We start from the raw sequence: 27451 nt of genomic DNA, 5'->3' as shown, positions 1-27451 counted from the left end.
AGGAGCCCGCCAGAAAGCTCGCCTGTGACAAAATGGCCGCCGGCGATGCGTTAGATCGACCTTCAGAAAACATGCGCGGCTCCTTTAAGAGATTGCGTCCTGTGCGCAGATGCGTCTCCATGGTGACAAACAATTACAAACCCAAGTGATGCTTATCTTTTTCATCAGGCCATCGATTCTTTATAAGCGACTGGTGAAGTGCGACATAAACACATAACGCTGTTGTTTTCAACGGCTCGGGGTTAGAGTTTATGTAACTCTATGTTTGTATTGTCAATAGTGATTAGGATCGTGTTTAGATGTCTTGTATTCGGCTTATCACTTAGGAAAAGTTACCTCAAAGGCAATCGAGTGAAGTTTTCGGTTATTAAATATACATCGGGTCAATCCTGCATTCCTCAAACAGCCAGGATTTTATTCCTGCCATGATCAAAATATAAGTGGTAAAACAGGAAAAAGTCGGGATGAACATCACAGAGGTGGAAGAGCACATCTCCCTGAAGTATGACATCAAGAGAAGACTTGGGAAAGGGGTAACGTTAACGTTAAGCTGCTTATCCTGTGTTTTAAAGGTTTTGTAGGCTATTTGCTGCTTTGTGGACAATATTTAGTGTGAAATATTAAAATATCATGTGTTATTGTTTCTATCTTGTGTTATATTCAGTAGTGATCTTGTGCATGAGAGAAGTGATCCTGTTATTGATGCAGTTTAAACTCTGACTGATGCTTGTGTTTTTAAAGTAAATGCACTTTACTAAAGAAGTAAATGGAACAAAAAGTGATTTTTTTAGTAAAAATACAATCTCCAAAATAGGAGGATTAACAATAATGTCAGTCAGTAAACATCACAGGTGCCTTAAACCAGGGGTTTTCTGACTGGGAAAATATATATATATATTATACATTATTTTTATTATAATATATTTTATTATATATTTGATTATGGTAAAATAAAAGGAGTGACAGGGGTCCATGGGGAAGTGTAGAGAACACCTGAATTAAAAAATAAATAAATACAAATAAGATTAAACTTACAAAATAAATAATAAAGTTGATTAAAGTGAAATAAATATATAAATTGTATTTAAATAATTAAATAATAAATTAATACTACAGACTAAAATAAATACAATTCATAAAGTGAAATTGGATTTAAATAAAATAATTCTAAAATAAATTTAATTTGAAAATTAAAATAACTACATAAATAAAACATGTAATCAAAAAAAATGAAATTAAAATAAAATTTGATGTGAATTAATAAATGAATACAAATTGATTTAAAAAACAAATACAGTGTAAAAATACAAAATAAGATTAACCAAACCAAATAAAATAAATAACTAAAATTGTATTTAAAGAAACAATAAATTAATACAATAGACTAAAATACATTTATAAATAATATAAATAAATCAAATAAATATATTAATAAATACAAAAATAATAAATTAATACAATAGACTAAAATACATTTATACATAATATAAGTAAATCAAATAAATATATATATAAATAAATATAAAAGAATAAATAAAACAATAGACTAAAATACATTTATAAATAAATCAAATAAATATATAAATAGAGAAAAAATAAAGAAATAATAAATTAATACATTTGATTCAGATAAATTCATAAAATAAATAATATTTGATTCAAATAAACAATAAATGTTTAATCTTTCTAAATACAGAAAAGTAGTGTAAAAATGTAATTAAGTAACTAAATAATATTTTTATAATAAAAAAAAATATATATAAATAAATAATAAGTTAATACACATGATCCAAATAATTTGATTACATTTACATTACATTTTTATCCAAAGCGACTTACAAATGAGGGCAATAGAAGCAGCTAGAGCAGTCCAAGGGCAACAATATGCAAGTGCTGTAACAAGTCTCAGTTAATCTAGCACAGAACAGAATTTTTTTTTTTTTATAATTATTTTTTTAAATAAATAAATTAGACAGACAGACAATGAATAGAATGATAAGTGCTATTCTCGATCGGTCAGGTGTTGCTGGAAAAGATGTGTCTTTAGACGTTTTTTGAAAATGGCTACAGACTCGGCCGCATGAATTGAGATCGGCAGGTCATTCCACCAGGTGGGAACGGCCCAGGAAAAGCTCCGTGACAGTGATTTCATGCCTCTCTGGTATGGCACCACAAGGCGTCGTTCACTGGCAGAGCGTAAGTTCCTGGAGGGTGTGTATGTCTGAACGAGCGAGTTTAGGTATATTGGTGCAGAGCCAGTGGATGTTTTGAAGGCGAGCACCAGTGCCTTGAATTTGATGCGAGCAGCTATTGGCAGCCAGTGCAGACTGATGAGGAGAGGCGTGACGTGCGCTCTCTTCGGCTCACTAAAGACCAACCTCGCCGCTGCATTCTGGATAGGGTTGGGTACTGAAACCCGGTGCCAATATGGCACCGGTACCTTTATGACCGGTATGTACCAGACCGAATCAGAACGCAGATTTCGGTGCCTCATTTCGGTGCCACTTAAAATCAAACGTGCTTTCGCGCTTTGGCCGGCGCTGAGCCAGAGACAGACACGCTCAGCGCTCGTCACATATCACAACTATTCAGTGTTTTCATCCACATCATGTTTATTTTAGGTTTCAGACATTTAAATGCTCATAAGTACTAGCAAAAAATACACAATGATGTCTATGGAAGCGGCAAAAACAGTCCTTTCAGACAGTTAAGATAACTGGACTTAGTGTTTTATTCACATCAGATACACATTATAAAGTGACTATACAGTTTACTCTATTCTTCTCCCAGTTCAGCACGTCACTTACTTTCATGTATTTCGTGAGATGAAGATACATGTATGTGATGTAAATCCGACAGATCCGATTCTCTGAGGCGCAAACTAACGTGGCGCCGCCCATCGCGCAGTATAGATCAACTAACACACATTTACTCACACACATATTTGAAAATCAGAATATCAGATAGTTCATGACATAGTTAGAAAGTTTGTGAATATTTTGATTAAAAAAGAAAAAGCGAAATAAACCCGATACAGCTGAGTGAGCTGTCATACAGCGCTATTGTAGCAGCTGTGTGTCATGTGAGAAGCATGACGCGTCTCCATGGAAACAATAAGGTGATGCGCTCTAAAATATTTAGCCAGAGAATATGGTCATATTTCTGCAAAATAAAGCTAAAGCTTGAAGCTGGTTTGTAGCATACCAAGAATACAGACTACTGCTGTTATTACTGTATTTAGAGTTAAATTAGGCCTATTGTAGTTGGGTTAGGTCGCTTTAGTTTTACTGTGAATTTGTTATGTAAATTGTGTTTTGTATTTATTTATATTTACATATTTAAGTATACTTTAAACTTGTAATAAATTGTTCAATTTAAATAATAATAAAAAAAAATCAATAAAAAGCCATTCTTTAATCTCATCCACCTCGTTTTGTGGCTCTTTTTTTAAAGTATCGGTTCAGGCACCGTTTAGGCACCGGTACCGTTTTAAAAGTATCGGTTTGGCACCGGTATCGGAAAAAACCCAAACGATACCCAACCCTAATTCTGGATCAGTTGCAAGGGTTTGATAGTGCATGCCGGAAGGCCCGCTAGAAGAGCATTACAGTAGTCCAGTCTGGAGAGAACAAGAGCTTGGACCAGGAGTTGTGTGGCATGCTCTGATAGGAAGGGTCTAACCTTCCTAAGGTTGAATAGTGCAAATCTGCAGGACCGGGTTGTTGCAGTAATGTGGTCAGTGAATTTTAGCTGATCATCAATCACAACTCCAAGATTCCTGGCTGTCTTGGAATGAGTTATGGTTGAAGATCCTAGCTGAATGGAGAGATGGTGGTGAAGTGCTGGGTTGGCTGAGACCACAAGAAGTTCTGTCTTTGCAAGGTTGAGTTGCAGATGATGCTCCTTCATCCAGGCAGAAATGTCTGTTAGGCAGGCAGCGATACGAACACCAACCGTGGGATCATCTGGTTGAAATGAGAAGTAGAGTTGAGTGTCGTCGGCATAGCAGTGATAGGAAAAGCCATGTTTCTGAATGACCGATCCCAGTGATGACATGTAGATGGAGAAGAGAAGTGGTCCAAGCACTGAGCCCTGGGGAACTCCAGTGGCTAGATGATGTGACTTAGACACTTCACCTCTCCATGACACCCTGAAGGACCTACCTGAGAGGTAAGACATGAACCACTGGAGAGCAGTTCCTGAGATCTTCATGAGAGTTGACAGGAGGATCTGGTGATTAACTGTGTCAAAAGCAGCAGACAAATCCAGTAAGATAAGTACTGTGGATTTGGAAGCTGCTCTTGCCTGCCTCAGTGCCTCCGTAACCGAGAGCAGGGCAGTCTCAGTTGAGTGGCCGCTTTTGAAGCCGGATTGGTTGATATCCAGGAGATTGTTCTGTTCAAGAAACGTAGAGAGCTGGTTAAACACAACTCGCTCAAGTGTCTTTGCAATGAAAGGTAGAAGGGATACCGGTCTGTAGTTTTCTAAAAGTGCTGGGTTTAGAGAGGGTTTTTTAAGCAGTGGGGTCAAGCTAAAATGCAGAGCCAGCTTAAATGCTGTGGGGAAAGTCCCGGTGTGAAGAGAGGTGTTGACAATGTGAGTGAGTGCAGGAGTAACAGAAGAAGAAATGGCCTGAAGGAGGTGAGTGGGGATGGGATCAAGCGGACAGGTAGTGGGATGATTGGAAAGGATGAGTTTGGAGACATCTGCTTCAGAGAGCAGAGAGAAGGAGGGGAGCGTGTGTGTGATGGTCGTTGAGATGTGTGTGTCGGTTTGTGGTGTGGAGAATTGGCTGCTGATGGAGGAGGTTTTGATTGTGAAAAATGATGCAAAGTCATCAGCTGTAAGAGTTGACGAAGGAGGGGGAGGGGGGGGGCAAAAGAGCGAAGAGAATGTTTTGAAAAGTGCACGAGAGTTGGATTTTGTTGTGGTAGTATGTAGTTTTAGCAGTGGAGACATTAGCAGAGAAAGAAGCGAGAAGAGACTGATACAGGGTTAGGTCAGTAGCGTTTTTAGTTTTGCGCCACTTCCTCTCTGCTGCCCAGAGTCCAGAGCGATGTTAAAATAAATGAATGAATAAAATACATTAACTTTCAACAGTACAGTACTGCAGTGAGTAGAAAAATTTAATATAATTTTCATCGTATTAATCAGGTCTTTACACATGACAATATACAGTAAAGCTGCCTTTTAAACAGATTCTAACAGATTGAAAAGCCCTGACCTAAACTGTGCTTGAGCTCTCGTCCGTCAGTCCAGTGAATAACATGAACCTGCAGTTTGCACAGAAGACTCAAAACAGTCCGCTGTTTTATTACAGTGTGTGTTCACATTCGTTTCTCACAGGCATATGGGATTGTTTGGAAGGCGGTGGACAGAAAAACAGGAGAGATTGTCGCTGTGAAGAAAATCTTTGATGCCTTTAGGAATCGAACGGATGCTCAGGTTAGAGACCAGACACATTTATTATAGCCTACTATAGTACTGGTATATGTGTGAACAGGTGGAGGTACAGTACAGTAAGGTCAGTTATTAAATGTTACAAAAATGGTTTCTAACTTCTGCCATTTTCCCATAGAGAACATTCAGAGAAATTATGCTCCTCCAGGTAAGAATATTTTGTTTTAATCCATATATTTACACTACTGTTCAAAGGTTTGGGTCTGTTTAGTTTTTCTAGAAAGAAGTCTCTTCTGCTCTCCAAGACTGTGTTTATTACAGTAAAAACAGTGAAATATTAATAAATCAGCTGTTCTCTATGTGAATATATAGTAAAGTGTCATTTATTCCTGTGATCAAAGCTGAATTTATCATCATTACTCCAGTCTTCAGTGTCACATGATCCTTCACTAATCATTCTCATATGAGGATCTGATGCTCAAGACACATTTATGATTATTATCAGTGTTGAAAACAGTTTTTTTTGTTTTGTTGAAACTGTGATACATTTTATTCTTTGATGAATATTAGAGTTCAAAAGAACAGCATTCATATTTTGTAACATTATAAATGTGTTTACTGTCACTTTTAATCAATTTAATTTGCGTTGGCTGAACACTAGTGTACATAAACAAGTGAATTCTGTGTATTGTTAAAGGATTAGTTCGGTTCAAAATGAAGATTTCCTGATAGTTTCCTCACCCCCATCTCATCAGATGTTCATGTCTTTCTTTCTTCAGTGGAAAAGAAATGAAGTTTTTTTTAGGAAAACATTCCAGGATTTTTCTGCACATAATGGACTTCAATGGGAACCAACGGCTGAAGGTCCAAATCAATGCAGTTTCAGAGGAAGGGCTTCAGAGGCTCTGACCAGACAAACCATCAGACATTTACTAAAAACTAAAAAATTCTATACTTTTTAACCACAAATGCTCGACTTCGGTGTTGTGATTCTTCACGGCGTATGACATCATCACGTTGGAAAGGTCACATGACGTAGGTGGAAGTACCGACCCAGTGTTAAACAATCGTGCAAAGACTAAATCAAACGCCCTTTACAAAAATAAAGGTATGTCAGACGATTTTAAAGTTGGAGTAGAACATGAGATGGAGTTTTTCGGCACTGGGTCAGTACTTCCACCTACGTCATGTGACCTTTCCGACGGGATGATGTCATATGCCAAAAAGAAGAACAACACCGAAGTCGAGCATTTTAGGTTAAAAAGCATATAAATGTTTATTTTTTAGTAAATGTCTGATGGTTTGTGTAGATCAGATCCTCGTCTGTGATCAGAGCCTCTGAAGCCCTTCCTCTGAAACTGCATTGATTTGGACCTTCAGCCGTTGGTTCCCATTGAAGTGCATTATGTGCAGAAAAATCCTGGAATGTTTTCCTCAAAAAACTTCATTTTTTTTCCACTGAAGAAAGAAAGACATGAACATCTTGGATGAGATGGGGGTGAGGAAACTATCAGGAAATCTTCATTTTGAACTGAACTAATCCTTTAAGGTATTTTATCAAATTCACTTCTTCTTTTCTCTTTTCGCAGGAGTTTGGGGATCATCCTAACATAATTAAATTACTAGACGTCATCAGAGCCCAAAACGACAAAGACATTTACCTCGTGTTTGAGTTCATGGGTAGGAGAGCATCTTTGCTGCGGTGTATATTATAATCCCATGTCCTTAAGATTTAGTAATTATTAAATTGATACTTTATTCTTTTCTTTTCAGACACAGACCTACATGCAGTAATAAAGAAGGGAAGTCTATTAAAAGACATCCATAAGCGTTATGTAATGTACCAGCTTCTGAAAGCGACAAAATATCTTCACTCAGGCAACGTCATTCACAGAGACCAAAAGGTTTGTCATTATTATGGAGTTCAGTATGGAGTACCACAAGGCTCAGTGCTGGGACCGCTGCTGTTCATCCTTTGAGATTATTACTATAAATACAACTCAATATTACTAAGAGGCTGTTCATAGCCACTCCCACAGATCCACTAGCTCTCTATGATGATCCAGTAATTACTAAGACTTGTTTAAACAATTGATTTGTGTCCTGATGAAGGCCGAGTAGCCGAAACGCGCACACTTTTAAGTGATGTTTTTAATGATTCAGCCCAGTTAGTTAAAGGGGTGATGAATTGAGAAATCAACTTTCCCTTGAGCCTTTGATATATAAAAGTTAATCGTGATATAAGAATATCCTGTAAGTTTCAGAGCTGTAAACTTCCTTTTTAGTCAAAGAAAAGCTTTTATAGACACCAGGGGCCGGATTCACAAAACATTCTTAAGAATGAAATTATTCTTAACTGGCAATTTCTTCTTATTTTCTAACTTAAGAAAAAATATAAGAATATTTTGTATTCCCAAAAACTTTTCTTAAGAATGTTCTTATCTTTTTTCTTATGATTGTTCTTAAGATAAAATTTCAGAAGTATTCATATTCACGAAAATAATGTTCTTTAAAATCATCGTAAATAACTTCTTAAAGTTAGGATAACCTCCAACCTATCTTAAATACCAATTCTACTGTTGATCAAAAATTGCAGTTTTAAGACTTTTTCAGGCGAGAATGTACTTATTTAAAGATTAAATCTGGGGTTTATGTATAAAGAGAGTGCCTATTTTACAATTTTATCTGGCGTTTTCGGATTTGTGAGATCCAGGCGATCAGCAGGTGTTCAGCGCTCGTTAACCCGGCGAGAGAATCCTCGGCTAGTCCTTCTGCCATCTGCCGCTGGCTCTGATGTCTCTGAGATATGATTCGTCTTGTGTAGATTAAACGGCCGATCTTTGGTACCCGAGCAGCGTTCTTGATAAACGGCCAGGCTCTTATAAAATACAGATTTTACCGACACGGCACATTAAAAACACGACATTGAGTGATTTACTCCCGTCAAGCCAGTCACGGCGAAATAGTCTGCACACTTATTATGATATCTACGGTAATCTGCAGGAAGCGCAAAACAACGAGCTTTGAGGTGTTTTTCATTCAGCGAGTCTTCAGTAATACCTTTCAATAAAAGAACAACATATAACACCTTTAATTTTCTTTTTAAGTAAAAAATTAAGATGTTCTTAAGAAAATATTTGAGAACTTCTTAAGAATTTTTCCAGAATTGCACTAAGGACCATTCTTACGAACTTCTTTGAATTTATCTTAAAGGTCCCGTTCTTCGTGTTTTTTTGAAGCTTTGATTGTGTTTACAGTGTGCAATATAACATGTGTTCATGTTTCGCGTGTAAAAAAACACAGTATTTTTCACACTATTTACTTATCTGTATACCGCTGTTTCCACTGTCCTAAAAACGGCTGGTGATTTCCTTGTGCTATGAAGTCCCTCCTTCAGAAACACGTAACGAGTTCTGATTGTGCAAGCGGTTCCTGTGCTGTGATTCGACCACAGCTTAGCGCACATGAAAGCGGTTCCTGTGTTGTAATTTGACAGCAGCTTAGCGCACGTTGGAAAGGTCACGCCTCTTAACGGAGAGATGTATGCGTTCAATAATCTCTACAGCGTCCCTGGGAAAGCCAAACAAAGGTGATTTGACTCCTGGATGAAAATAACAGCGTCTCGATTACATGGCGATAAACACCCTCAACGCAACAGTTCCTTTTCTCCACGCGACCGTCCGCTTCTCCACGTGGGACAGCAACAAGACCGCGCCCCCTTTTTCGCGTTTCTTTGTGGGCGGAGGTTAGTCTGTTCTACTGCTCTACTGACGTAATTAAAGAAGGAAGTACCAGGATGTAGTCCAAGCCAGCCGTTCGCTGTAGGCTTTGAAAGGGAACTTCTGTTAAATAAAATATCTCGCTGGGCATTGAACTTTGAGCTTTATAATTTTACAGGTATTATTTATGCTCTAACAGCAACATTACACACTAACTAAAGTTTGAACAATGGAATCGCGAAGAAGGGGACCTTTAAGAATTTTCTTAACTTCTTTCTTAAGAAGATTTTCGTGAATCGGCCCCTGGCCCAGAAAACGAGAGATCTCACAATATGTCGACCACTGACATAATATGACGCAGAAGCACCGCCTCAAGCCCCGCCCACCGACTCGTGGAGCTAAACGATGCCGGTTCCAGCTCACGTGCGTAAGACATTGTGCGTTTATTTGCTTCATTTCACCGCGGATTCGTTTGTAAACGAGACACAGGTTGAGACTGGATTTGCAGACATATTGAGATTAAAACACAATGCTGTGCTTCTATATTGGATCCGACAGGAACGGTGCAACACACTTATGTGAACATGTGTTTATATGTGTTAGTATTGCATTGTTGCAGATTGTTTGATATCTATTGATTGCATACCTTAGCACGCGATCACAGGCTGGAGAAGCTGTTATTGGTTCATTCGTGATCAGACTCTGACCTGTAACGCCAGTGATCGCAAAACCCAATGTCCCGGGGCTGTGTTTTTCAGACGGGCTACCAAAATGTATCACCGGCCTGCTGACGGGCTATCTTAAATAGTAAATTAACATTCCTTTCTTGCGTGCGCGTGCGTGTGTGTGTGTGTGTGTGTGTACGGGTCGCGGTTATTCACCGATCGGGTGGGCCAAGTAATACAAAAATAACATCCCAATCAATCGCGGGTGGATGAGAGATGAATCTTTGTGTTTGTTTGATAAAGGCATTTTGCGAGTCCTGTGAGCGTTTCTCCAGACACTTTCAAAACAATTCCCACATGTACTGAGGGGAGCTGAAGCTCATTAAATATGCAAATCTTATCCAATCATAGCCGTGGGCGTTTATTTCCAAGTCTTCAGTGCGGCACGCCCATCAAAACCCAGCGTTTTTCAGAGAGCCTCAAAACCAAGGGAGAAAATAGCCTATTCATTATGATGTTTCTGAATGTAAAAACCACGCAAACATCATAAGTTGACCTCAGACAACAGTATAAATTAAAAAAAAAAGCCAGTTCATGACACCTTCAGGCTTTTTACTTCATCACATGAGTGCCTTGGAGTATTTAATCTTCATATTTTGACAGCTCAATATTATGCTTAGAAAATGAGTTCTGATTTAAGTAATTTCTGTATTTTTATCTTTTAAAGCCATCCAACATCTTACTAGACTCGGATTGCTTTGTGAAACTGTGCGACTTTGGCTTGGCAAGATCCCTGTACCAGATCCAAGAGGATGCAGCGAATCCTGCCTTGACAGAGTATGTGGCAACACGATGGTACAGAGCCCCAGAGATACTCTTGGGATCCATTAGGTGCGTGGACTCTCCTATAATGCTTTTTCCCAGCTTTCTCCAGTGTGTAATGTTGCTGTTTGAAGGGAGTTCTTCTCTATATCAGTGTCAGTGTTTCTGAACTCCTGAAATGCCTCCGTTATAGTCTCGGGAACCAACACGTCACAATATTCCTCATTATAATAATTCATGAGCTGAATAAAGGGTCGTGGCCTGGTTGAGTTCGTTAGTCGTGTGTTTAAATTGCCGGTTATGATAAGGGGCGGGACATTGCCCAAACACCAATCACAATGGTCCGCTCCAGCCGACCAATAAGAGCACAGTGTGGTTTTCAGAAGGAGGGGCTTCATAGAGACAGGAACTAAACAGAGCGTTACTGACAGACTGGGAAGAGAGGAGCCGCAACAATGGAGAATATGAGGAAAATTATGAACATCAAAAAACAAAATCAAGACTTTGTAAAAGGGCATAACATAGCCTCTTTAGCCCTCATCCTTTCCTCCGTCATTTTGACCGGAAACGCTTTTTTAAATGTATTTAAATGTTAGAAATTGAGTGTTTATCAGAGGGGTTCAAGACCCTAGGACTTTTGTCACACTTGAACCACAAATACACACAAAATATTGCCTGGATTCGAGGAGTTTTGTTGTTGAAATTTAAAAATGTAACACATCTTTCCCTTGCGGGTCAAACTAAAATTGCTAAAACTTTACCTTAAAGTTATTTTATAATGTCTACATGTTAGTAAAGTGCATCAACAATGCACTTTACTAATATTCACCTGTCTGTTTACATTACATTAATATTACTTGTGCAATAATTACCATTACTCGTTTATATTTTACTTTACCATTACTTGTGCAATACTACTTATTACTACTCGTGCAATACATTACCATTTCCTGTGCACTGTGTCTAGACCTATATGTGTCTTTGGTCTGTCTATACTGTCATATTGTCTATTTATTGTTACGTGTATCAGCACTTTTATGTTTATGGTTGCACATAGAGCCTGGAGTAACGACATTTAATTCTGCTGTACACTCCTTGTTGTATAGTCTGAATGACAATACAATTAACTTTGACGTGTGTCTGAATGCATTCTTGAGAGATAAACTCAAGAACTGACTTTAGGACCCAGCGGAACGGCTCATTTGCTCCATATAGAGCTATAAGGCTAAACCCAGCCTGATCTGCCGGCGACTTGATTTCGCCCTGCAATTCAGTCTGGAAACCTGTACATTAATTTCTACTGCTTCTGTTACACTTTTGCGGGAACCAATCACAGACTGGCTTATCCACCTGGTCCGCTATTGGCGGGATTATCACGATGACGGATAGAGGAGCGATGAATCGTTGCCCGTTGATCACGCCTCTTTGGTCCGATTGGTTGAAGGACTATCCAATTGCGTACAGAGTCATTTAATTTATGCTCGTTTATCACGCCTCATGTGCAGTAGAAAATACATAGCAAACTCCCCAGACCAGTGTTCAATCTTAAACTGAGCTTGGTCTGGTGATAGCCAGACAACTATAAGGCCATCTAGAGTCATGAAATATCATGTTATATTATTTGTTTTCCACAAGAGGTCAGCAAAGACACCCAATGTGAGATATTCTGAGCTGAATTAAAAGGGTTATGCATGAAATATTGAGTTATTTTGAATTTAAGTTGAAAGAATGTGCTTAAATTACTATTTATTTATTATTTATTGATAAAATCTAGTAATATAAAGGTAAACAAAATAAAAAAACTCAACAAAAAAAAAAGATCAAAATGGACCAAAAATATTAAGTATAATTTTAGGGATTCGAGTCATTTCGACCCGTGAGGGAAGGATGTGCGAGGGAAGGATGAGGGTTAAGAATACGATAGTACATTGAAAAAAATGTTGTGTTGGATTTACATGATTTTATCATGTACATCGGTTCCACATTGATCAATTAAGTAAAACAAACATAATTTGTTCACATAATTTCAACATAATGGAATGAAGTAATTTTTAAGTAACCGAATTGAGTAGTCTCACAATGATTTTAATATATACAGTGGTGCACACGGGGGCTTGAGATCCTGCCTCTTTAATCAAAACACACAAGTTTATTTTTGTATATTTTTGTTGTCACTTGACTGATCTATAACGCTGTACTCAGTAGCTTTCATTATATTTGCCAGCAATAGCACATCATATACGTGCTAAGTGTGAAATGCTCTTTAATGACGTGTGTCCACAGCCTAAGCAATCGCTCCGCTCTTCTCCACTATATGGTAACCCAGTGTAATTTAAATGGTTCTAAAAATTCCAACATAATTAAACATTAAACACTAATAAACAATATAAAGTCTCCCCCTTTTCTCATTTTGCCCAAAAACACATAAAATAACACTTAATTTCAACAATTGTACTCTAGTCGTCAAGTCCCAAGCAAAGCATTCTGGGAACTACAGTTTCAGCAAAAATAATTTTCGAGTACTTAATTGGTTCACATTCACCCCAAATAATTTAATCTAGTAGATTGCACATTTTACAGAATTACATTAATCGAAAGCAATGAAATCATGTTTAGAAGAGAAACACAAATTTGTTGCGTAGATCACAAATAATACGATTAAGTAAATGTGTTTTCCTGTTTTTTCGGTGTATATATTATGATAGTGATAGTGATATATTTCCTGCAGGTACACGAAAGGTGTGGACATGTGGAGCATAGGTTGCATTCTTGGAGAGATGCTCCTGGGCAAGCCGCTCTTCCCTGGGACGTCTACCATTAATCAAGTCGAGAAAATCATGAGCGTCATTCCACATCCCTCAACAGAGGGTGAGTTCGTATCTCACATGAGGCTTGTTCTTCCAGAAGACAACCACAAAGCTCATGCAACGACTTCAGAGTCACTGTTCATTCATTGATATATATTATTTCCAGATGTGGTGGCCATTCGATCAGAGTATGGGGCTTCTGTGATTCAGGGAATGCTGCTTAGGTATGTTAAACATGTTTGAATGATCGTTTAACTGAACTTGAACGATGACTCTGCTGATATAATAATCATGCTCGATGTGTGTTTAGACCACAGGTGCCATTAGATGAAATTCTGCCGGCATCAGTGCCACCCGACGCCCTTGATTTAGTGCAGCGCCTGCTGGTTTTCAATCCAGACAAGAGACTCAGTGCAGAGGAAGCTCTCCAGCACCCTTACGTGTCCAAGTACGTCTCGCTTTCTTTAGTGTCTTATTTTAAAGGGGTTTATTGATTATGATCGGACTTTAGCTTTAGTGAGTGTGTAGCGTCGCTGTTTGAGCATAAACAACATCTGCAAAGTTACGACGCTCAAAGCTCAAAGCAAAGGGAGATATTCTCTTTCACAGAAATCTCTTTTTAAGGACTACAACAAACGGCTGGTAGGGACTACAACGAGCTAGTGACATCACTAACACTAACATTTACATAAGCCCCGCCCCCGGGAACATGTGGAGAAGAGGAATGCTGCGTTCACACCAGACGCGAATGATTTACATGTTAAGTCAATGCAGAGACGCGAATAGGCATTCTGCCGCGCGAATTGAGCGTTTTGAACGCGAATCGCGCAAATGGCTCAAGTTGAAAAATCGGAACTTTGGCGGATATTCGCGCCGCGTTAACCAATCAGGAGCTTGCTCTAGTAGTGACAACAATGAGGAGAAAATCTGTATATTAATATATGGTTCAGACAATATGATTATCACTGTGATAACATTAAATGACATGAAACACAACCCAGTCTCTTTTTGTTAAATGCAAGTTTATGTATGATCAATAATACAAAAGTATAAGTAAAAGGTATAAGAAGCTTTACATGAAATAAAGCAAACAATTCAGTGAAACATTCAAAGTCAGTGCTAGTCGGCTACAACTGTAACACACTTATAGCCTAAAAATAAAAAAGTAATGAAACTTCGCTTTGCCCTCAGCCTAAACGATTTGCCAGGGAACAAATTATAGATCCATGAGACCAAAGATCGCCCGTTACATCTACACAAGATGAATTATAGCTCGAGACATAGAAGGACTAGCCGAGGAAAGGCTGCCCTCGCTGGGGTTACTGAGCGCTGAGCGCCGCTGATCCACTGGAGCTCACAACTCCCAAAACGCCAGATAAAATTTTCAAATAGACGCTCTCTTTATAAATAAACCACAGATTTGAGCTTTAAACAACTACATTATCGCCTGAAAAAGTCTTAACTACGTTTTGTCACACATTAACAGTAGAATTTAACAAAAAAGACGTGTAAACACAGCCCATGTCAGCCATTTCTCAACGAGACGAGCCGCTGGCAGAAGCTCCTCCCATGACGCAAATTCGCGTCTGTTGTGAAGTGAATGTCACACACAAATGAAGCGAATTTCACGCGGGAATGAAGCGAGTAAACTCAAAATGTTCAAGCGTCCACCTTCGCACGAATAGCGTGATTTATTCGCGTCAATCGCGTCCGGTGTGAACGCCACAGAAGAGTTGCTGTAGTCGAGTCGCTTAAGCTGTCGTCTGTCTTTCACATTTATTGATACAGTACAAACACAAACGCAATAGCATGTCATAAAGCAAGATGACATCATCGGTTATAACCGTAATTACACTAAACTATCCCTGTTCTCTCTTCATCAGCTGATATTCTCTGGCTCATCTTACCCCACACCAGCGCTTTATAGATTATCATGACAGAATATGCTAATCGATGACTGAAGATGGTTAACTCATAAACTCATCAACTGTCCCTTCAGAAGCGTCCTGTCTCGTTCTACATGTCGTCTCTTCTTCTAGAGTCTCTCCATTATTGTCCGACTAAAAGGCTGAACATTTTCTGTCATTTTAAGTGTGTGTGTGAGGTAATCAGAGCTGCTAACATGAGCTCTTGAAGCTCCGCCCTCTTCTTGAAAGGGGGCGGGCGGGAGCAGCAGCTCATTTGCATTTAAAGGGACACACACAAAAACGGCGTGTTTTGCTCTAAAAAAGTCAAGTCAAGTCAACTTTAATTATATAGCGCTTTTAACTTTTCAAAGCAGCTTCACGGTGTTAAAAAGGAAAATAATGCAAAATAATTTTATTCAGCCGTACAGCCGTTCTGGAGAAAACGGTGATGTCATCAGCTCATTTCAGTTATCATACAGTGACAATGTGGGCTTTAGATCAGTAATTAGATCAGTAATTTAGTTTATATGGTTAATTTAGTTTAATAATTAGATTTATTTGGATATTGAATTGAAAAATTGAGTGTCCCCAACTGAGCACGCCAAGCCAAAGGCAACAGTGGCAAGGAAACCAAAACCCCATCAGGTGACCTAATGGAGAAAAATAAACCTTGGGAGAAACCAGGCTCAAAAGTGACAATTTTAATATGCTATACAAATGATCTGTAGTTTATTTTGAGCTAAAACTTCACACACACACTCTGGGGACATCAGAGACTTATTTTACACCTTGAAAAGGGGGCGTTATAGGACACCTTTAATGTTTGTAAATAATAGTCTAGTGGCCAAAAGTGACGTCCAGCCTAGGAAATTTGAAACCCTTTATATTATTAAAGATTTTGTAAGCATATTGCGTAGTTGAGTCAATTGTTTTATTTGTGGTGATAATGCAATGAAACATGGTAAATTAGCTGTCATGCAAAGAAATGATAAACAAGAGAGAACCAATGACATATTAATAATTGATTGTGTTGTCAATGCATGCTTGTTTTTCTATGCATCTATTTTGCATAGTAAAATTGTAGTTGTAGTTTGCCTTTTTTTGCCAAATAATTTAGTCAGATAAACACCTTAACCAAGTTTAGTGTTTTGCTCTTCCCTCATATTTAAAACATGTCCTCATATTTGGATGGTTTCATCAAACAAATATCCACTCCTGACATCACTTTTGGCCACTACTGTATGTCAACATGAGATTGCTATTGATGATTGGCTATTAATTCATGTTAACCAGAAATTATAATGTTTCTGTTAACCATTTACTGACTACAGTAGCTACAGTACTGAGGCATTATTTCTGGCCACTTTTTATTTTATATTTATCTTCCTTCCAATAATGGTGGTTAACATTAGTAAAAAGCTGTTAATATAAACGCCTTAATTTTTTTAAACTAATTTATTTGAGGTGCAGTCAGTGTATAAAAAACAGCTCAATTTAAAGTTTAAACTTATGTATTTATTTGTTTGGTATTCTTATATCAAGCTCTTACTTATAAATATCTCATTACAGAAGTATAATTAGTATTTTATGTTGACCATAAGTCATATTAAGTCAAAAAATATTCATCCTCTTCCCATATTCTTCCATTGCAAGATTTCACAACCCGGCCAGAGAGCCTTGTTTGGTCTATGATGTAATTCTGCCGGTGGATGATGACATCCAGCTCTCTGTTACTCAGTACAGAAACAAACTCTATGAGGTGAGGGGAAACTTTACATTCATTACTTTCTCACAGATTTACTTTGACCTTTGTCCTCATGCTGTCGTAATTTTGTGAGTGTACACAGTCATGTGATTTCTGTGTGATGTTAACAAACGCTGTGTCACATTCACCAAGGCGTAAATAATCACTGAAGTTTACACTATCAATCAAAAGTTTTGCTTTTTTTGAAAGAAAAGAATACTTTTATTCTGCAAGGATGCATTAAAGCAGGGGTGTCCCAACTTTTTTTTAAAAGGGGGCCAGATTGGATGTTGTGGACACACCCATGGGCCGGTTCCTTTTCTATTATATTATATCAATATATAACTAACATGCTGTTTTTCTTGGAAACATGACAGATTTGACAACATAGAGCTGACAGTAGAGTAGCTTGAGATAGGACACAGATGTAAATTTATAGATATTTAACATTATCTGTAAAACTTTCATCAACCAAAAGGGTTTAATGGTGAAATTTTAATGTTATTAGTGAGTTAGAACTCTATTCTTATTTAAATTAACGAGTACTCTATTTAGATCAGCACAGGTAAAACCACACTGCAAAAAAATGCTTTTCTTACTTAGTATTTCTGTCTTTTTTCCAGTCCAAATATTTAAAAAAAATCTTAAATCAAGATGCTTTTACTAAGGAAAATGACAGTTTTTACTTAAAACAAGCAAAATTATCTGATAATGGGGTCAGAAAAATAATCAAAACAAGAAACAAGACTGCAAACAGAAACAATGTTATTTTTCTTACCTCATTGGCAGATAATTTTGTTTTAAGCAAAATTTCTTTTTATTTTCCAGAAAACAAGAAAATATATCTTATGTCATTTAACTTATCTAATAAATGCATCTTGATTTAAGATTTTTTTATATATATTTAGACTAGAAACAAGCCAAAAATACTAAATATAAGAGCATTTTTTGCAGTGCACACATGGCAAAAAGTATAACAAATATTATTTCTATATCTAGAATGGCTTTATGGTACTTGGTCTATAAACAAATGCAAAGAAACTGCAAGTTTATGACAAAATAGTCTGTAATTTGGCCTTTATTACTCATGTCTACATTAAAAATGTAATACAATTAGATATTATCCTAAATTTCTGACAGATTACCCCGGTTACAGTTAGTAAATCCATGATAAATGTTGTCTGAAAAGTATTTTAACTGGATGGGCTCAGTGTTTCTCCTGATTTGCACGTTAGTGTTGTTGCTTAAGTCATCACTGTTTCACTGGCTCTAAATTAAATTAAATCACAGAAAGATTTAACACTGCGCCGAACTCGAACGCTTCTCATTGGCTGTTTAGTGGCCGTGTGATCGAAACACATAAAGCAAGTAAACACATTTGTTCAGAGTCAGAGATTGCGAGTTGTGCTGCGCACAAGTAGCGCTGTTTTGTTCTATTCATCAAAGGATCCTGGAAAAATATTATAGGTTTCAACATTGATAATAATCACAAATGTTTCTTGAGCAAATCATCATATTAGAATGATTTCTGAAGGGTCATGTGACACTGAAGACTGGAGTAATGATGATAAATTCAGGAATAAATGACATTTTACTATATATTCAAAATGTATCTGATTTTACTGTGTTTTTATCAAATAAATGCAGCCTCAAAAATAATTAAACATTAAAAGAATACGAAAAATACCCCCCAAAACTGTTGAACAGTGTATTTATAGGAATAATCTCAAGGGTAGCGTGTACAGGATGAACAGCAGCGGTCCCAGTACTGAGCCTTGTGGTACTCCATACTAAACTTGACTCCATAATACTAAAAAATCTCTGTTTTCTCCTGAAAAAGATGATCCTGGATAAAAGGGCCAGTCGGCATATGCAAAAACAACCTCACTTCAGGCAGAAATTAGAGGAGAAGACTGCAGAAGTGAATGAGGACAGTGGATTGGACAGGAGAGATGGGAAGCGCGGTGTGGATGGAGATCATGAGAGGAAATCTCCCAGCGACAAGAAGAGCCACAGTGGAACTGGAGCAGCTGTTGCCAAACCTCTCAGTCGGCCTGAGCAAAAACAGGAGAGCACCAGCCCGAAACTGAGCCCCAGTGCAGGCAAAACCTCTTACAACCCCATCACACACATGCCGAGTGAGTTCTGTTCAATCACATTCAATTCACACTGCAGGTCTTGATGCCCGATTCTGATTGGTTGACGACCAGCTTACATCATCTTTTAAAAGTGACCCATATCCGATATCTGCATACACTTGGAGACCAGGAAATGTTTAGGCCGAAAAGGAAGTAAAAACAAGCTTTTGCTTTCCGCACCATCTTTGAAGGTCAGCAAAACATTGGTCTCATAAGGCGGAGAATAAAGAGCCTGAGTCATGTGATCGTGGTTGTTGACGTCATTCGCCACCGTTGCTTTTTCAATGGCATATGACGCCGCTTACATGGCAAAGGAATATCCGATCTGTCCGCTTACATGGCAGACGCGAATGCACATATGTGGCAATAAATCGGATTTATCTCCACATATGAATGAGGTCTGAAACTGATATGAGAATATCAGAATCCATGAGCTTTTCTCCTGCTTACACGTCCGTGGGTCATATCCGATCTGTGCCACATGAGAGGAAAAAAAATCGGAATTGGGTCACTTGAACCATGTAATGTAAGGGTGCTTTCACACCTGCCTCATTTAGTTGGGTTGAATTGTTCTAGAGTTTGTTTTCCCCTTTGGTGCGGTTCGTTTGGTCAGGTGTGGCGGATCAAGAGCTCCTTGAAGAGGTGGTCTCTGTACGCTTTCAGACGAACTCTGGAGCGGTTCGTCTGTGGTGAGATCGCGATCCGACCTCGAACAGACCCAACTGCAAAAAGTACTGGCCCCGTAAAGATTCTAAGAGTCCTCTCAGAAAACTCCTAATTTAGCTTAAAAACTTTTATGTAGGAGTCTTAGCTTAAGAGCTTTTTGGGACCGATCTGAGAGCAACTCTGAGCAAGGAAATACAAAAACGTTTATCTTAGTGAAGAGGCGGGGCTGACCCCGTTGCTACGTATGACACAGTCTTTTGAAGACTGTGATTGGTTGGTTGTCCAAAAAGGGGAAAAAAGGAGCACTTTTAAGTATAGGGTCTATTCTAAGCCTTCACTTTGAAATTACAAGCGCAAATTCCTATTTTACCGTTCTCTCTCACTCACACACACACACACACACACACATTATATATGTGTATATAAATCATTTTATTATTTACCATGCTGTTAATTTCCTCTAAGGTATTTGATTGGCTTAGAACTATAAACATTGTTCCACTCTTTCCAATTACACTGATTGCTGGCATGTCTATTTGATTGGTGGTTTGAAAATTGGATTTAATGCAACAAACATGATCTAATCTATAGCGTCTTAAGTCACTGTCCTCCATCGTCTGCAACACATTTCTTCTCCCTCTTCGTCTTTCTGCCATTTTCTCCGCTGCTAAAGAAACTCTTAAGCCTCTTAAAAGTCCTCGTCCCTGCTCCTAACAAATTTGACCTTAAGACCTCTTTTAAGGGTTAAGATGCTTTCTGAATTACTTTTTTCTTTACTAGGATTTTTTTGTTAATTTTAAGAGTACACGCCCACATTTCTAAGAATTTTCTTTGAATTTTGTCACTAGGAGCTATTCTTTGCATTAAGATTCTTTATGAATTCGGGCCCTGATATTTTTGGGACTAAACCAGCTACCCTAGTCAGCTGCGCTGTGCATTATGTGATGAGGAAGTGTTTGTGGACAGTTTGCACTTAAGCATGGCAGCTCGCGGACAAACTTGGAGCAGTGAGGAGGTGCGGAGCCTCATAGAAATTTGGTCTGATGACCATTTTAGGTCCCAGCTTTCATAAAACTCACAAGAACAGCGCGATCTTCGCTTGAAGGAGCGATGCGCGCTCGCCGTTTGCAGTGCATTAGAGCGTTGTTATCAAGCCGCATCCGCGCTTCATTATAGAAATGTACAGTTTACATATTGTGGTGTGTACAAACAATGTAATAGATTATGGCCAGGGGCAAAAACAGTCCGCGCAGTCGCAGTTTAGGAAATACGCCATGGCCAATGAGTGATGTGGATGTTGTCATGTGACTGCATTTTGGTTCGTTTCTACTGGTTCGGACCAAAGCAATCAGTGTGGTGTGAAAAGGAACCAAAAAAGCTGAAAAATGCTACAATGTATAATTGTTTGCCCTTGGTTCGGACCAAATGAACCAAACTAGAGATGTGAAAGCACCCTAAATGCGGCCCTATACACACCAGCTTCGGTCAATGAAGGTCCTGGTTTCATGATATTATAGAATACACACTACCGTTCATAAGTTTGGAATAAGTATTATGTAATGAATATATATGTATGAATATATATTATATACAGTATATATATATATATATATATACATATGAATAAGTTTAAAGAAATAATTTTTATAAGTCACAGTAAAAACATTCATAATTTTACAATATATTTCTACACTCTAAAGCCGAATAAGTTGGCAAAACACAAAAACATTAAGGCAATTGGTTACATCAACTTTTTTAAGTTAAGAAATGTACAGTTTAAGTAAGCAGAACTTGCAGATTTTTATTTTGTACTCCTAGATTTTAATTGCTTCAAATATTTGAGTAAGCTAATTCATACATTTAACTTAAAAATTATCACCATGATGGCATAAAAAAAATCCCCAACATAACACAAACTCTTCTAAACTAACATAGCAAAACATTAAACACCACTAAATCTCCTACTTAATGTTAATCTTGCACAAAATATAAGACTTAATTTTGGCATTTACTATCCCTTTTGAGTGTCATGGCAAAGCATGCTGGGAAATAGAAAAATCCCAGCCCAGTTTCAGTTAAATTTAAGTTTGTCTAAATTAAAAGAAACAAGTTCATAAAACTCAAAACAATGAAACAGTTCAGATTACTTGCAATGTGTCAGTTTTGAGAACTCAAAAGAAAAATAAAGTTCTAAATACTCATAAAAGTTCATTAGTTTGAACTAATGTGTTTAATTTGAGTTGGCTCTACTCAAACCAGTTCATTATTTTGAGCTTTAGAGTTTACAGTGTATTTAAAATAAATGTTTTGAACTTTATTTTCATCAAGGAATCACTGATAATAATCATAAATGTGTCTTGAGCATCAAATCATCATGAGAATGATTACTGAAGGATCATGTGACACTGAAGACTGGAGTAATGATGATAAATTCACAGGAATAAATTACACTTCACTATACATTCAAATAGAAAACAGCTGTTTTAAATTGTATGACTAATTTTACTGTTTTTATCAAATAAATGCAGCCATAAAAATCCTACCAACGCCAAACCTTTGAACAGTTTATTTATAGGAATAATCTCAAGGGTAGCATGTACAGGATGAACAGCAGCGGTCCCAGTACTGAGCCTTGTGGTACTCCATAATAATAAATTACATTTTTACAATATTTTGACATATAAAATAGTTACTTTGTATTAATAACATACTGTTTTACTGTATGTTTGAGCAGAAAAGAGCTCCCAAAATTTTGGAAAGGCCATATATTATTCATTTGATCACCATGAAAGGCATTACCCATTTATTTTGCAGATGGTTCAGTCAAACCGCCCCATTACCCATCTCCTCCTCAGCGGTTTGGGAGGAGGATTCAGGAGTCTGGTGGTGTTCTGCCTTCAGACGGAGCTAATGGGTCTCTGGTACGTCTTACTGCCTCTCCTGACATTCATTTTAGATCACAGCTGTGGTGTATTTAGCACTTGAAGTGCCCCTATTGTGCTTTTAGGGTTATGAGTATGACCTTTCATGCAGTGTGTAATATACAGTCAAACCAGAAATGATTCAGACACAGATATAATGTTTCACTAGTGTGTGCAGGACACTATAGTTAATGTATGTAAGTGAGGAGAGCTAAATAAAGTCAACTGTGACATATTATACCCCCCCCCCCCCCCCCCCCAAAAAAAAATTATACCAGTAAAATTGATAAAAATGCAGGACCAAAACGATTCAGACACTGAGCTGAGCATGTTTTGCGTGTGTTTTCTTGAACCTTTGACCCCACAGACTGAACAAAATGAAGCATTGCTTTGCTCATTGGTTGAGCTAAATTGGTATTATCGGACATTATCGGACATTATCAAGATGAATTTGTTAGGGTTAGAGTTACGTTTTTTTTAAACTCTTGAGTTCATGTCATATTTTATTACCATTTTGTAAGCTATAGCGAATAAATGTGATAAATGTTGAAGGTGTCTGAATACATTTTGGTTTGACTGTCGCTGATTATGAAAGGTCAGCAAAGTTTCAAAGTGCAGATAAATGGAGTTATTGTCTCCTAAACTGTGCGTAAGTTACAATTTAACCTAGTTTTGACCTAATGGGCACTAAGTAACAACTTATGCACTACTAAATATTTTTGCGTTGCACCATAAAACTTAGTTGAAGCGTAACTCTACGTACACTCTAAAAAATTGGGTTGTTTTAACCCAGCGATTGGGTTGTTTTAACCCAGTGATTGGGTTGTTTTAACCCAGCAAATGGCTTGTTTTAAGCAAACATTTAACCCAACCTCTGGGTTAAAACAACCCAATTGCTGGGTTAAAACAACCCAATCACTGGGTTAAAACAACCCAATTGCTGGGTTTGTCCATTTTCAACCCAACGTGGGTTGTTTTTAACCCAGCATTTTTTAGAGTGTATTAACCTTAATATGTACAGAAGCCAGGAGTTGCCAAGCCAAGGCTGCTATTGGATCATTCAGGATAAACGTCAATATTATGCGTCTACGCATTACTTTACAGAAAGCTTCCGATCTACTAGCTACGTTCTGCCTTAAGAACAAATGGTGCTACCAAATAAAGTACAGAGTTAGTTACAAACTAGCTAGTAGTTACTAAGCCTCTAGTGTGGGCTTTACGTTCCAATTTAAGAAACAACTTATGAACGGCTGGTGCAACCCTACGAGCCATCAGTAATTCAGTCTCACTTCCTGCTGAACCTATGTAGGTTTGTAACTCATTTGCATAATGCCAGCCCATTGGCTGAACAGCGTCTCGTTGCCCCGCCCTCAATCACTGTAGTCGTCTCTGAGACTGGAAGAGTTTGGTCGGTGTATTTCATGTGCAGAAGACGCTGTTTTCTGCTGAGATTGAGACGCTAAAACCCACACCATCGTTACTTTACATTACATTTACATTTAGTCATTTAGCAGACGCTTTTATTCCAAAGCGAAATGAGGGCAATAGAAGCAACTAGAACAGTCAGTTACTGTTCCTATCACTGTGTCAAGAGCTGAGATTCAGATATGATAATGAGCGTTTGGTTTCTGACCAATCAGAGCAGAGCAGCTCTCAGAGAGGCGGGGTGTAGAGAGACTGAATCTACGAACAAATCGTTTCAGACACTGAGTGTCAAGAGCTGAGATTTGTTTAGTTTAGTTTAGTTTATTAGTTTATAATGACGTGGACAGTCCCTTTTTTATAAAAAGAGCAGCTTTAGCCTCTACGGCTAATTTCCAGCTGTAGTCCCCGCCCGACCAGTTGTTAATAGGCATATTCAGGCATATTCATATATCATATTCAGATATGATAATGAGCGTTTGGATTCCGACCAATCACAGCAGACTGGGCCGTCTGACCAATCAGAGCAGAGCAGCTCTCAGAGAGGCGGGGTTTAGAGAGACTAAAGGTGTGTTCGACATCGGCTGCGGCTGGAATCAACTGATCGGCGAGAGTAGCCGCGTGCAGGCGGGGAGGAGCTGCAAACACAGACGTGAAGTCGGACACTTTCTGCTTCTCGCGGTGACGCTCGCGCTGTGTTTGCACACTTTATCAGCTGAAGTGAAATAAATGCAATATTTGGCAATACACAGATGTTTCAGAGACATTATTGTCATGTAATACTTTATGCACTGCTTAATACAGCGTGTGTTTTTACAAGAATAAAGTTCAACATATAAGCCTACACTATCAATGAAGTGGGGTCTATGTTTTTAATCAGTTATATTTTGATAAACATGACAATATAACAGCGCGACTACATGAAAGGAGGTTTTACTGTTATAAAAAACAGATTTGTGCGCATTAGTGGAGCTGAAGGTTTTAGAATAAACACGAAAACACGTGATCGCTGTCATGCGGTGAATCTGGCCAAACGTGGAACGGCTGTGTCGTCATCAGAGCCCGTGCAGCCTCATGCAGTCGCTCTCGAGAAACTGCACCGGCTGTAATCGCCGGCTGCTCTCGAATCGCTCTCGCGGCACTTTGTTGACATACGTCACTGTCACGTGGCGTCGGCGCTGCCTCAAGTCGGACAAAATTTCTAACCGGCATGCACTGCTTCAAGTCAGCCGCCGATCGGTCTGCGCATCGCTGGGTGAAGTCGAACAAGCCTTAAATCTTCGAACGAACCATTTCAAGAGAAAAGAGCTGATGCTGCAATTGATATTATGAGAAAATTCAAGTGTTTTTTGACCTTGGATGCATGTAAAGCTATTTTAAGAGACTCAAATATTAAAATAGCGTAGTAGGGGCACTGATTTAAAGATGTAAATGATAATATGGTGCAAAAAAATAATTTAAAATCTCTAACTCCAATTGTAACCGCACAGGGACAGGAAATAGAGAAGGTGTCATGCTACACATATCTAGGTTTTTTATTGGATGAAAATCTTTCTTTTAATCCTCATGTTATGCATGTGGTAAAGAAACTTAGAGTAAAGCTAGGTTTCTTTTTTAGAAATAAGGCTTGTTTTAATTTGAAAGCTAGAAAAGAACTTGTAGCAGCCACATTTTTATCTGTTCTGGATTATGGCGACATTATCTATATGCATGCCTCAAAGTCTGTATTGCGTTCACTGGATTCTGTCTACCATTCAGCACTACGATTTATAACAAAAGCCGACTATAACACACACCACTGCAATTTGTACAGCTTATCTGGTTGGTTACCACTGTCTATACGCAGACAACGCAATTGGTTGATTTTCATTTATAAAGCAATTACTGGATCATTACCATCATATTTATCAGTATTCTCATTGGCAACAAACAATAGATATAACCTCAGGTCTAACAATAGCATACTTTTCAATGTGCCTGCTATTCACTCCGAATTTGGTAAAACAGCTTATCGTTACAATGTCAACCTGGAACGCACTACAGAAAGAACTGAAACTAAACATGTTTATCTCCATTTCTGATTTTAAGTCATATCTGGCAGACACTTTACATCATACATGTGAGTGTGTCTAGACTTTTTGTTGTTTACAGCCTGCATATTCTCACTTGTTAATTGTATTTATGTTTTTTATGTTGTGTCCATCTCTGTTTTTATGTCTTTTTTAGCCATGTGCTGCCTTTTCTTGGCCAGGGCTCAGTTGAAAAAGAGACTACTGTCTCAATGTGACTACCCTGGTAAAACAAACAAAAATAAAATAATTAAACATCATCTGTCCGTTCTTTCCATCAGGCTGTAGAGCAACGAGGTCGTTCGGCCCCTGTGGGACGCACACACTCTTTCTCTCTCACTCTCGCACAGCCTCATAATAATCCCCTGCTCCGCAAGGATGAACCCATTGTTTCCCCTGGGTTATGTGTCACCTCTGCTCGCTTGGTGAGTACACAGAAATCCCAACGCCTGTCTATTTCATCAGAAAGGTTTCCAGTTTGCCTCTTGTTTACTATGACCTGGGAACATTGAACCTGCCAAGCCATTGGCCGGGTCTGAATATGGCATAGAAAGCAGTGCCATGTTTCAGGAGGTCTAGTGTGTGCTTTCTTCCTTTAACTTTGATTACTTTGATGCCTCATTGAATGCTTTACATTTTAATGATATCTCACTGTGCAGAACCAGCGTTCGCGTGATGCCAAGCTTCCTCAGAGGTTCAGCAAGAAGGTTTTCCAGGGCAATTCCAACGTTTCTGCCACTGGGGATCCTCGCGCCAAACTAGGCAGTTACTCTCAGGCATATGGGACGATCAGCAAGACCGGACTGGACAATCTACTGAAGAACTGCCACTAGGTGTGGGAATAGTGGAGAGAGATCACCAGACGGTCATTAAACCAAATACAAATGCTGGATTTCACATGAAAAGATAACCACATGCTGTGAAGATTATAGCCAAAATCTGGGAAAATCCCAGATTAGTGCTGCCAATGCCAGTTTCAAATCAGGTGTCAACTACTTTGTTTGTAAATATGTGGTGAAAACATTTATTAAACATGTGTAGAGAACATCTATGCAATATGTGTGTCATGTTCTTGGTTTATAAAGCTTTAACAATCAATACAACTTAAACGATCAAGGTTTTAGGGCAGTGGTTCTCAAAAAATGCTTTTTTTATATTGTTATTTTAATAT

At 38.2% G+C, this 27451-nt stretch overlaps 2 protein-coding genes across 2 annotated transcripts in view; both read left to right on the top strand.

Moving 5' to 3' along the window:
• Nucleotides 1-27451, top strand: part of vps28 (VPS28 subunit of ESCRT-I) — a 968134-nt gene that overhangs the window by 13075 nt on the left and 927608 nt on the right. The window lies entirely within an intron of this gene.
• On the top strand, nucleotides 102-27323 carry mapk15 (mitogen-activated protein kinase 15). The gene is made up of 14 exons (XM_079829442.1): nucleotides 102-533; nucleotides 5347-5445; nucleotides 5579-5608; nucleotides 6990-7080; nucleotides 7174-7304; nucleotides 10512-10675; nucleotides 13335-13474; nucleotides 13580-13637; nucleotides 13724-13861; nucleotides 16974-17079; nucleotides 18905-19202; nucleotides 22683-22789; nucleotides 26562-26705; nucleotides 26940-27323. The coding sequence occupies exons 1-14, from the start codon at nucleotides 465-467 to the stop codon at nucleotides 27111-27113; spliced, it is 1749 nt and encodes a 582-aa protein (XP_079685568.1). The 5' UTR covers nucleotides 102-464; the 3' UTR covers nucleotides 27114-27323.

The sequence above is a fragment of the Gobio gobio genome (assembly GCF_949357685.1).
Source record: "Gobio gobio genome assembly, chromosome: 11".
Classification (NCBI taxonomy): domain Eukaryota; kingdom Metazoa; phylum Chordata; class Actinopteri; order Cypriniformes; family Gobionidae; genus Gobio; species Gobio gobio.
This window is presented reverse-complemented; position numbering and strand designations above follow the sequence as displayed.